Here is a 13,314-nt window from a genome sequence, read left to right as displayed (position 1 = left end):
CTACGAATTTTATTCATTTATCTCATACAAAATTGTCCGAAACTCAGTTCAATTAAACATTTAGCACTAGAATTACCAAAACAGTAAAAGTGACTGGTTCGTAAACTCTTACAAAAATTATTAAAATGTCAAAACAGTGTATTTTTTGAGATTCTTCGCGCCTTATATTACAATAGATAAGCATTGAAGTTCGTTAATTCATCAATTTGCATATTTTCAATAAGTTGTCCCTTTCACTAACGTAACAGATACAAAAACACGTTCATCTTCGGTAGTTCTACTGTTAATAAAGTGTACCGACGTTTTTATGTTCTTTTGAATCTTATGGAAACATTAATGGGGCTATCGCAATTCTAATACACTCTAATCTTTGTAAATTAGCCCGCAATAATCTCTATTTCTGGACGCCATAGTCAGAATGTATTAAGTCATACTTGTTAAACTTTAGAGGAGAACAAATCGAAGGTGTAAAAACCTTATAACTTTGGACCCATTCGATAAGAATTCAATGAAAAACAATAGCTACCTTCGAACTATTGAATGGACTTGAGACAAGTCATGATACATAGAAATGATGAACATTGCATTAAGTTCCCTATATACAGAGTCCTAGCGATTATTGACTCTTTGTTGATATGCGATTATTGTCCAGGCTTAAACCCCATCACTGGTGGAGGGGGGGGGGAAGCTGTGGAACTCGGCAACCGCATACTTTGTTGCCGTAGCGCTCCGAGACGACTTCCCATTCACGAGCCAATTCGACGAAACAATTCTAATGCAACGATAAAACTTTTTTATTTATGGTTCTTTATTAATGAAACTTTTATAAACAAATTGGTGAGATTTTTCTGATTAAAATGATACCAAACACGACACAATTTGGGTCATATTTACTTATGATTTATCAGAATCGATAATGAACTAATATGAACTATTAACAGTTTCTACATGAATAAATATGATACAAATTATGTCATATTTGGTATTATTTTAATCAGTCTCATTCGAAACGTCGACTCGAACAGACGTGTTTACGAAGTGGCTAAATATCATACGCGTGAGTGTGAGTAGTGCGTACGTGTGTATACGAGTAACCGTGACGAATATATGTATAACCAAACTAGCTTGCCACGAGGCAAGTCTAGACAGTCAAATGGCACAATCAAAACAACAAGATACGTTAAGATTAAAAATTGCTAAAACTGGAGATAAATTTCTAATAAGAAACAACCCTAATGTAACAAACTGTATGGATATAGACTGTGAGAAGGAGGAAACCGACAAACAGTCAAACAGTGAATACCGTCCTGTCCATAACAAAAAGCGCAAAGTCATAATACCTGATAATCACAACATAACAAACTCAGAACTGCTACAGCAAGACAAATGGCTCTCGAATAATATACCACTTACAAACCTATTTAGTTTACTACCTGAAGTCACTGATGAACCATCAGAGTCCGTCAATAAGGAGACTCCTCAACCGAAACCGCCTCCAATTCATATCGAAGCTCAAATTATAGAACCACTACTGGATCTTTTAAAAGAAACAGCGGACAACAAATATACAATGAAACAACTACAAAACAACCAGGTAAAAATCCAAGCCGATACAACCGATATATACAGTAAAATAGTACTAGCCCTAAAGGAAAAGAACGCTAACTTTTACACTTACCAATTAAAAACAGACAAAAGTTACAAAGTTGTACTAAGAGGAATGCACCCCAAAACTAACACTAATAGAATCATTGAAGAATTAAAAGAACTAAACCATAAAGTAAGACAAATAAACAACATAGTTAAATACGATACAAAACAGCAATTACCACTTTTCTTCATAGAGTTAGAACCCAATGTTAACAACAAGGAAATATATAAAATAGATCGGCTACTAAATACCGTAATCTCCTTTGAACCGCCAAAAAAGAAAAGAGACATCCCCCAGTGCATGCGATGTCAAACCTACGGCCATACAAGGAACTATTGCAACAAAATCCCCGCGTGCGTAAAGTGTGCAGGTAAGCACTTAACTTCAAACTGCTCCTTGGAACGTAAGATAGAAAATGTGAAATGCTTTAACTGCCAGGGCAATCATCCCGCCAGTTACAAAGGATGTATCATAAGAAAACAACTCCAGCAGAAAATGTATCCCGCCCTTAGGCAAAGAGCATTAGACAGTAACTCGAAAAACACTACACAAAACCACATCCCGAATCACAACAATAATGATAAAACCCGACAGATAAACACAACAAATAAAAGCTACGCCCAAGCACTATCGTCCCAAATACAAAGTCAATCTTACCTCCCGAATCAAAACAATGACACAGATAATGAAACCTCGGAAATCAAAAATCTACTTATACAATCAACTAAAAATACGGAACTTATAGCAAACATGCTCCTAGAACAAACCAAGTTATTACAACAACAGACCCAACAAATAAACGCTATGATACAACTACTAACCAACATGATATCTAACAACAAAAAATAAAAATGGCTAACGAACTAAAAATCGTAATCTGGAATGCTAATGGTCTGCAGCAGAGGACCCAGGAGCTAAAACTATTCCTTCAAACCAATAATATCGATGTCATCCTAATTTCTGAAACGCACCTAACAGATAAACACTATATAAAGCTTCCGTACTATACGCTGTACGATACCAAACATCCGTCTGGTAAAGGACACGGCGGATCCGCAGTAATTATTAAAAACAACATCAAACATCATCTTCACAGTACCACGAAACACATATACTTGCAAGCAACTACGGTAAACATTGAAACCACCAACGGACCAATAAATTTATCAGCTGTATACTTTCCTCCCAAACACAAGATAACAGTGGAACATTACTCAGAATTTTTTAAGTCACTGGGGAACAGATTTCTCGTTGGAGGAGACTATAACGCCAAACACAAGCTATGGGGATCCAAAACAATCTCACCAAGAGGTAAAACACTCGAGCAAGCGATCCGAAAATCACACCTCAATGTTCTATCGACAGGCGAACCGACATACTGGCCAACAGCACGTGACAAAACACCCGACTTAATAGATTTCGCTGTAATCAAAGGCATAAACCAGATATACTTTGAAATTAAATCAAGTCTCGACCTCAGCTCCGACCACACTCCGATTATTCTAAAATACACAGGCAAACCCGTAAACATTACAAAAACACCATCTCTCTGCAACAGCACCACAGACTGGCTACTCTTCAAACAATATCTAAACAAAAACTTGGATTGTCATGTAAGCTTAAAAAACTCGGCAGAAATAGAATGTGCAGTAAATAAATTTACTACTCTGATACAGGAAGCAGGATGGAATGCTACTGGACATAACGCAAACAAACAATACATTAATTCCTACCCGGAACATATTATGATGAAAATTAAACAAAAACGTAAATTAAAAAGAAACTGGCAAAAGCAAAAAACTCCATACAATAAAACAAAATTAAACTCAATTACCAAAGAAGTCAAACGACTAATACAAAATTATTGTAACGAAAAATTCCATTTGTACATTTCTAAACTCTCGGCCGACGACGACACAAACTACTCCCTGTGGAAAGCCTCCAAGAGACTGAAAAGACCCACATCATCACTACCACCTATAAAAAAGACTGATAATACTTGGGCAAAAAGTGCACAGGATAAAGCTACAACCTTTGCCGAACACCTGTATAAAACTTTTCAAATTAACGAAAGAAATAACTCCCCCTTAAATAACACAACAAACACACTACACACTGAAACAACGTCTGAAGACCCACAAGACATTAAAAGGACCACAGTAAAAGAAGTCAATAAAATCATCGAAAATATTAAAATTAGAAAGACCCCAGGTTTCGACTTAATCAACGGAAAAATTATAAAGGAGCTTCCACCAAAAGCCGTCAGGATGTTAACAATCATATACAACGCGATACTCAGAATCAAACATATCCCTATTAATTGGAAACTAGCACAAATAAGCATGATACAAAAACCCAAGAAAGACGTCCACCTAGCTACATCGTACAGACCAATTTCACTACTCCCAATAATGTCTAAAATACTGGAGAGAATAATACTAAATAGGATGCAGGAAATCATCACACAAAAAAGCTTAATCCCAACACACCAGTTTGGCTTTCAAAAAAAACACGCTACGATCGAACAAGTACACCGACTCACAAACATGATTACTGAAGCCCTAGAACAAAAACAATACTGCACCGCCATATTTCTTGATATAGAGAAAGCTTTTGATAAAGTTTGGCATGAAGGTTTATTATATAAGATAAAACTAAAATTTCCCACTGCCTTATACCAATTAATAAAATCATATCTAGAGGACCGAACATACTATGTCAAAATTCAGGATAGCACCTCTGATATCTACAAAATCAAGGGTGGCGTTCCTCAGGGCAGTGTAATGGGGCCCACACTTTACACCCTTTATACAGCTGATATCCCCACTACAACAGATACCACATTACTCACATTTGCTGACGACACAGCCATATTAACTACACACGATGACCCTAAAATAGCTTCCAAAACGTTACAAAAGCACATACAAACACTCGAACGGTGGCTAAATCACTGGAAAATAACTGTCAATACCGAAAAATGCAATCATATCACTTTCACATTAAGAAAAGGCATTACACCACCTATCATACTAAATCAATACATTATACCACAAACTAAAGCAGTCCAATACTTAGGATTACATCTAGACTCCAAACTCACCTGGAAACAACACATAAAGAAAAAAATAGAACAAATCAGAATTAAAAGGAGGGAAATGCAATGGCTCACCAACAGACATTCTAAGTTATCACCTGAAAATAAACTACTAATATATAAAACAATCATAAAACCTATCTGGGAACATGGAATTCAACTTTGGGGCATGGCTGCCAAAAGCCATATTGCGAAGATTGAATCATTACAATCCATAGTTCTCAGAACAATTGTTAATGCTCCATGGTACGTCCGTAATGACGAAATTCGTAAAGACTTAAATATAACACCGGTCTCTGATGAAATAACGAGACAGTGCAGAAACTACAAAACCAGACTGGAGCAACATCCCAATAGTACAGCCAAGGAACTCTACTCAACGGATCAACCTAGAAGACTATTACGGAGAAAACACCCGATGGATCTGCAACTCTGAATGAAGAGAAAACTTCACAGCTACAAAAAGCAATTGTCACCGACGTTTCTCCAATGGGACAAATGTCTACGTGCTACCATCACAAAACCACTAAACCAACTTGCCGAATGTTCACACCTGGACAAATTGCAAAGACTCGAGGGAGAAAAAAAAAAAATTTTAATCAGAAAAATCTCACCAATATAGAAGTTCATTAATAATGTATCAAAAATAGAAACGTTTCATCGTTGCATTACCGTTGTCTCGCGCGCTGGGCAACAATGTATGCGCGTGATGGACTCGACGGACGAAGCGGGGGAATGTACGACGATTAGTCGAAGCCACGGCCTGTTAACTCCCATTAGAATAGTATAGTCAGTCATAAGCTACCGGCCCTTATCACTAATGGTGCTAAAGTCGCATTTTTCGACACATGTACTTCTATGTAGTGCTATGTAGTCGGCGGATAAAACACGTTTTGGCGGTAGAGGAAGTTTAAACCGTTGGCCCGTTGGCCATTTAAATTTTGTTTTCTGTTGCAGGTAGTTGCAGGAGGACTAAAAATGTGCGGAAATGGTGCGTTGCTGTGTTCCTGATTGCGGGAGCGCGAAGAGCAGAGTTAAAACCTATGTTTTACCGAAGGAGAAAGAGGTAAGATTATACTTAAAACCAGTTTTTGTAATTTTATTCATATTACAAATTTTCTCTCAATAATAACGAACGGTCATTCTACGTGAAGTCTAACACTTTTTGTGTAATATTTCGGATTTTGTTGAAAGTTGGATATATTGTAGCCTTTAATGATATACAAACATATCAAAGGATTTTAAAAAAATTTTTAAATTGTAAAAATTAATTATGTTTCCGAGATGAATAAAATGGTGTTTGGCCATATGTAGGCTGGATTTGATCGACGTCCATCCATCTAGACGAAATGACTACCGTGTGTGTGAATTACATTTCACACGGGAGTCACTGTACGCTAGTCATCATAAAAAAACAAACCTCAAGTATGACAGTATCCCCACATTGTCTTTGCCAGGACTGCGAAGAAAATAGATGGGCACAGGTATATATTTTTTCCACGGTAAAGGACGACTTCATTTTAAAGGCTAAGGATAAGTATTGTTTTATTTTTATATAACTTACATGCAAACGTATTTTTCCCTTCAATGTTACTTATCTTTTAGATGAAATGATGCAACCAGAAGGGGGGGTAAGTTTTTTTATATTATAGAATAAATCAATTTTCATGAAATTTATCTGTGCACATACTTATAAAGTCGATTACACTTATTTGTTAGATATGAAGCAGTCATTAGATGTTTGCCACATGCAGCCAGGGTCATCTAAGACTGTAGAAGATGTGTGCAAGATGGCTCGGGAAAAATGTGTAAAAAAGTATAGAAGAATGTAGTATGCACGTGTCATACGTATCGTCTATGTTATACAGGGTGTACGCGCGAACAGTATAGAATCCGTTATTTCCTAAATTATTTGAAACACGAGAAAACTGTTTACATAAAGTTTAATAGCACGAGGGTGCAAATTAACAGGCTATGGCGAATTTTTTTTAACATTATTTTAAGTGATATGAAGGTTAAGTTTGGTTTTTCAAGTGTAGTTATATTTTTTGTAGACCACTTGATAGTACGTTTCAAGAGGAATTCAGTGACCTTTAATGTACACACCATTTATGTAAACAGTTTTCTCGTATTTCAAATAGTTTAGGAAATAACTGACTGTATACTGTTCGCGCGGACACCTGTATGTGCAACATAATTTTATTGTATACATATATTGCATACTGTATGTATATGTATAATGTACAAATTTGAGTGTGACACTGAGTGACTGACGACTATTGTGTGGGATCGTGTGTGATGAATGTGTATTATAATAAATTAAATATGGGTTGTTCGCGATTTAAAATATATTTTATAAATTTATTGCATGTTGTATGTATTTCGTGTAAAATTTTGAGCATGACAGTGAGTGACTGGCGACTACTGTGTGGGATCGTGTATGATAAATGTATGTTATAATAAATTTGATGTTAGTTCGAAATTTTAAATCTGTTTATTACATTTATTACATAGTGTATCTCTATATAATGTAAAAATTTGAGCGTGACACTTTAGTGACTGGCGGCTACTGTATGGGATCGTGTGTGATAAATTTGTGTTATAATAAATTTTACGTTAGTTGTTTGCAGTTTTAAACATGTTTATTAAATTACGAACACGTAATATAAAATTTGTTATAACTCAAATTTATCATACACGATCTCATACAGTATATCCCGGATATCCGGCACTCGTTTTAGTACCGGCCCTTATCACCAATGGCGCTACAAATCGATCAAGAAAAACCTCTGAGTTGTACACCCGTGGTCGAAGCGTTCAATCGTCAGCGACTGCCCAGAAAGCTGGATCACCTTCAGTCACACGTATTTTTATTATTGGCCGAAACGGTACACACACAATCGGACTGTGTAGTCGGCTATAATGTAATCATTGGTCGGCAAGAGCGTAGCAGGCGGGCCACGCAGCCGAGTCGAGTGGAAAAAGAAGCTTTCTCTCTGTTTTTCACTGGCTTGTCCTTTTCTACGTTCGGAATACTACAAAGGCGAGTTTCCGAGGCTTGAGCTTCGAGCAAAAAACGTATTCACGGGGGTCAGAAGCGTTTAGCGTAGTCCACGATTATCGTCCCCTCGCGGACCCGAGTTAAGGACGATAATAGAGAGGACTCTGTAATAGACTTCACACTATGTGACTCGGAACAAGATATTGACTTAGTATCACGTTTACATTATTATATTAATTACTCAACGACTTAGAACGAAATAATTTTGACCGACGGAGAAAGTAAAAAATTTGATATGGGAAACGTAAAATATTATTTTTTAAGAAAAGTGGTCTTCATGCACTCTTAGCTTTGAAATCCAGATTTTTGTCTTTACTTACAGAAATATCCTGCAGACTGGTGGTACCACAAAAGTTTCAGACAGAGGAAAAAACAAAGAAGAAAAAAAAGCAAGCTCGCTCTGAAACGTGCACGAAAAGAGCCCATTACTGGCTGAAATGGGTCTTGGCATTGCTGTCCGTGTCGTTGCCAAAGTCGTCCACGGTTAGAGGATTAATCAGAGGGAAGGTGGATGTGCAACGCTGATTCTAGGTAAATTGGTGCAAGGGTCGTTGTTCTAGATGTGTGAGGGAAGCGTCAGGATGATGCAGAGATGTAGACATACGGTAGCGATCATCCGGCCGAATGGAGGATGTAAATTTACGTCTGTGTTACACTTCAAGCCCCTCAAACCGACTATTCGATCCGGTCATTGTTCCTTGAACGGCGGCGCGTTGCATAGGGAAACGCGAGCTTGCCGAAAATAGCGTTCGTTTCAATTGCACCGGATTGTTTGCCTAAAACCGATCGTCTGATTATTTCCCCGAGAACTATCGACAAACACGCCTCGTGGACTGTGAATGATAGATGGCTCATAATTTATTGAAAATATGACAGCTCGCCGGGTATCGGTTTTCAAAGTGCCAAAATAAATAAAATAACCACGCCAGGCGGACGTTATAAATAATGGAATAAAACTAAAACGAAACAAGCCACGTTAATAAATAATTGTTGACAGGGAAATGGAAATGACACGACGAGTCAGGGGAAGAGATGTTGGAATACTTTCATTTACAGCGACACGTAAATAGCCATGTTGCTATTATAAATTCACGAATTGTCAATGGAAAGATGACATATTGGGACTCAGTTATTGGATTATCCATGTAGTTTCTAAGTAATTCGTGATAACTTTTTACGGCTTTATATTTCTTGAAAGCACTCTTGGAACCACTTTTCCACCTCACTAACGTACCATACTGATCTCGTTTCTTCGGAGTAGGTCCCAGACATTTCAGGCAACCGCAAATACTCTTTGAGGTTATGATTCTCGAGACAATTGTACGCAGAGGAACGGTAGCAATACCTACTAATCGAAAATAGTGTTTTCGTAAGTAGACAAAAATTGTATTAAGATGATGGATTTTCATTAGAAACAACAAAATGAATTAAAAAGTTTATACTCATATTTCTATACCTACTAAACAGTTATAACTTAAACATTCTATTAGAGAATATTATGATTAATAGAATAATCTTAAATTTGTTGTCGGTGTTCAAGAATTCCAGGCTAACTTTCATTAGATATACTTAACCAGAAAATGTGCAGTACCTGATGTTTCACATTTAGAGTAGCTTGTAAGAATTGTTCTCTTCTGCGTAAAAGAAAACTTTTAAAGTAACATTTTTATGATACATGTACAGACAAAAATTTCGAAGCACTTTTGCTGTTATAGTACAGAAGATATTGACTTAAACATAAAAAATATGTAAATTATACATCAATTTTACGTATCGTTTCAGAATAGAAATAAAATGTAGGGGAGACCAGGGACAAACGTAGCACGGGACGAATGTAACAACTGTTATAAAACAAATACCAATCTACCAACGTTTCCCTCCTTCCATCTCTATATTCAAATTCCATCTGTTCTCCACCTCAGTTGTCGCCAACGCGCAGCAGTAAGCGATTTTTCTAATACGACTACTCTATTGAAATAATATACCAAAAGTAAGTTTGTATTGTCTTCTTGAATTGTGTATCTTTTTGTTTCAGTTCCATAAAATACTCTGAAAGTCTTTGTGTTATATTAAATAATTAATGTATTTTCAGGTCGATATAACATTTTTCATGATAACAAGTTAGGTTTGAATATAGTAACGTGTTTATGAGAGATAGCGCTAGTGGGGTCAAAAGTAACAAGCTGTTACTTTCGTCCCGATTTAAGCTGTCGACTTTCTTTTATGCCTTTAGTTTTCCGAGTATGCTATTTTAATAATTAAGGGATTAAGATTTTTCCAGAATACCAAAACTATTAGTAAAAGGAAGATAGACCGTAGGATGGCTTCTGCAGAATTACATAAATTAGCTGCAAAAGAGGTTACAGAAAAAAAGTGTCTCCCAGACACGCCTCAGAATCGGTTAAACTATGCTACGTAACATTGTTTCGACATATTAAAAGGCAGAAAAATATAATTGTAGAGGGTTAAGCTAGCTTACCTTCTATTTGTTATTGTATATCAACAACAAGGGTGTTTTCAAACGCAGAGAAAATAGTTTTGCAACATTATTTGTTGAACTTATCTCCTATCAATTACGGTATGACAACAAAAGAAATCAAAAAATGTGCTCAGAAGTGGGAAATAAAGTATGAAAAATTTATTCCTGACTCCTGGCAAAAAATGAATGTTTGCATTTTTGCACATTTTGAAAGTTTGTGTTACTTTTCATGTGTTATGTTCATATTCATCCTTCTATTTATGTTTATGTCTATCCATAGACTAAATAAAAATATCATTTAAGAGCATATTTTCTTTTAGTTGGTTTTTTTCAATTTAGATACGGTGTTACAAGCATCCCTAGGGCTAGGGACAAAAGTAACAAATGAGTAATTTTAAAGAACGTGTTATTTAAAAAAACTGGTATAATATATTCTAATTTTCAAGGTTTGATTATGTTGTCCAATAATCAAGGTTTCTCGTCGTCTAAAAATTTGTTTAAAATTCTACTGTATTCAAAAGTTACAAACTCAAAAAGAAAGATTGTTACGTTTGTCCCTGGTTTCCCCTAATCAAATACCCCTCTTCGTTAAAAAAAATACCAAATTATCCAATAAGGGAAGAGCTTCAGGAACTATATTTTCAAATCAATGCGACCTCCAATATTCAAATGAAAAGTATTTCTAACATTGAATAAGTAACGACGAAGTAGCTTCAATTACTGATGTGCTACAATTTTTATCAGCTACATTCTCACGACTATTTAAGGAAGGTCAACTAACGCTATTAGTGAAACTAATAACTTGTTCAATTTCTAAAATTCACCATTTGCAATTTCAGGAATCCACGTCTCATATTTGAGAAAAGCTTTGATTCCTAAATCAGCACAATTACATATGAGGATAGTATAACACAGTATTAGCTGTATAAATAAGAATATATCTTACATATATCAAAATAAAAACAGTTTGTTTTAATCCCAGATTTGTCTTCATCCCTTGTATCTTGATATTACGTTCAAAATTACATTAAAAATAAACGAAATCTATACTCTAAAATACGCTATGTAAATAATAAATCTTAATCGTTTCAACTGTATCTATGTATGCTACAAAGAGTATAATTATAACAAAGCAAAACAATTTTATGACAACAAATTTTTCATTTACAGCGACATAGACTCAACACAAAAACGTTATCCGTGCCACAGTTGAATCGTTATTCCATACACGTAGAAATCCTATTCGAAACCGCTGACCGATGGTGATTCCGCGGGGATAGAAATCCAACAGAATATGACACAGGTAAACAAACTTATTTCGATCGAGAGACGGCATTTTCTTCTTTTGTCGGCGGGCTGAAGAGATTCGAATCAAAGAGTAATATATTGCACGCCCTTCAACCTGGCAGCGGAAGCGAGCAAAATGTACAAAAAGATGGAAAAATATCTCAATAGAAGACACTAAGTTATGGACCATAAAACCTGGCAAGAATGAAAACAGAATGAATAGGAACGTCGGACATATGGCAGGGATCGTTCCTAACGGGGCACGATGTAAATTTTACGCCGGTACATTCTAAGGGTACAGGCGAGACTTCCAATTCGGTCTTCATTCATCAAACCTTCGACCTCGAGCGGAGAAAAACTTATGGGTTCCCTATTCTGACACATCCATCAAGTATTCAGTCCAGCGAGTTAGAATCGGTACGAGGGCGAGCGAAAAATTGAACTGCAGTATGCCGCATTCTCCTTTCTTGCGCGCAGCCATACTTCACAGGAAGGAGCAGTCGACGAAATGTATACTTCGTATGAAGTATCGCTACGGTTGAAAAAGCACATGTATAAATAAAACTCTGTCGAGCAGCTCGAAAACATCCGATGCTGTCGATCATTGAGTTTTTATAAACTGATCTAGTTACCAAATGGATATCACGGGATGAATATTTCAGCAATATTCATTTCAAAAAGTTCGTTTATTTTCAGAGGAATCGGAACTAGTTTTAGAATATTCTCTCTAATATAGGCATGTAGATGGAAAATACGTGCTACAATTACAGTGAATAGCATTAATATTCGGACACAGTGGTACTTGGAAATATATTGTTGTATATCTATACCAATTCTGAAAATAAGGGTTTAATTGTTTTTTTATATGCTAATACACTTATTCTAGTTGCTAGAAACATAGCATTCTTTACTTAATTTATATTATTTTTTGTATACAAAAGAATCCCTATGTGGTGAACAAAAGAATCCCTATCTAATTCTGGGATCGCAAAAATATTCGGATATCGCATATGCTTCACAGTTTGGTCGGCCTGTTAAGGCAGCTAGTTTTCGCGATAGCAGTGTTTGTAAACACAAGATGTACGCGCTATCTCATAGATACAATTTCACTTCAAAATTCGCTCATCCTCCACGTATTAGTTGTGAAAATGGAACGTAAAGGTAAACATACGTCGTTCGATGCACATCAACTCGTTATTTGTCATGGTGAAAAAGGAAAATTGTATCGGGAATTCAATTCAATACATTACTAAATTTGAGTAAGAGTACTGTAGCGAAAATTATACGGACGTATAATCGTGAGGATAGAATTGAATCTGTTCCTCAAGTCAGTCGTCCTGAGTTATTCGATGTTCGTGACAAACGTAATATAATTAGAAAAGTGAACAAATTTCGTAGATTAACTGCCCCAAGGTTGACGACGGAATTGCTTGAATAGACCGGAAAGAAAGTTCATTCTGATGCAATTTGTCGAGTGTTCGATGAAAATGGTTCGTGTAGAAAGAGAATGAAATTTTGTTTCTAATTCGTGTTAAATCAAAATCGTGTACAAAAAGTTTGTGTAAAAACAGAATTGGGTGTAGTATGTTCCTAAAGTGTGCTAAAAGAATACTACACTCCAAACATTTTTTGTCCGAAGGATGTCTATTATCTTTATCTTTTTAGGTAAAATCACGTCTGGTTAAGTTCAAGTTTAACAGTAATCTCAAATATCAGAACAATTTAAATTTGATAGATAT

The 13,314-nt window shown here is 36.0% G+C and overlaps 2 protein-coding genes across 2 annotated transcripts; both read left to right on the top strand.

The window, feature by feature from the left end:
• The first annotated feature begins 1,153 nt into the window (after positions 1–1,153).
• On the top strand, positions 1,154–2,500 carry LOC107189542 (nucleic-acid-binding protein from mobile element jockey-like). Its single transcript, XM_015578102.1, has one exon. The coding sequence runs from the start codon at positions 1,154–1,156 to the stop codon at positions 2,498–2,500; it is 1,347 nt and encodes a 448-aa protein (XP_015433588.1).
• A 1,697-nt stretch (positions 2,501–4,197) lies between these two features.
• Positions 4,198–5,184, top strand: LOC107189541 (RNA-directed DNA polymerase from mobile element jockey-like). Its single transcript, XM_015578100.1, has one exon. It carries the CDS (start codon positions 4,198–4,200, stop codon positions 5,182–5,184), a length of 987 nt encoding a protein of 328 aa, XP_015433586.1.
• The last annotated feature ends 8,130 nt before the right edge of the window (positions 5,185–13,314 follow it).

This window comes from Dufourea novaeangliae, unplaced genomic scaffold (assembly GCF_001272555.1).
Source record: "Dufourea novaeangliae isolate 0120121106 unplaced genomic scaffold, ASM127255v1 scaffold166, whole genome shotgun sequence".
Lineage (NCBI taxonomy): Eukaryota > Metazoa > Arthropoda > Insecta > Hymenoptera > Halictidae > Dufourea > Dufourea novaeangliae.
Note: the sequence above shows the minus strand (reverse complement) of the source record. Positions and strands in the feature narration are given on the sequence as shown.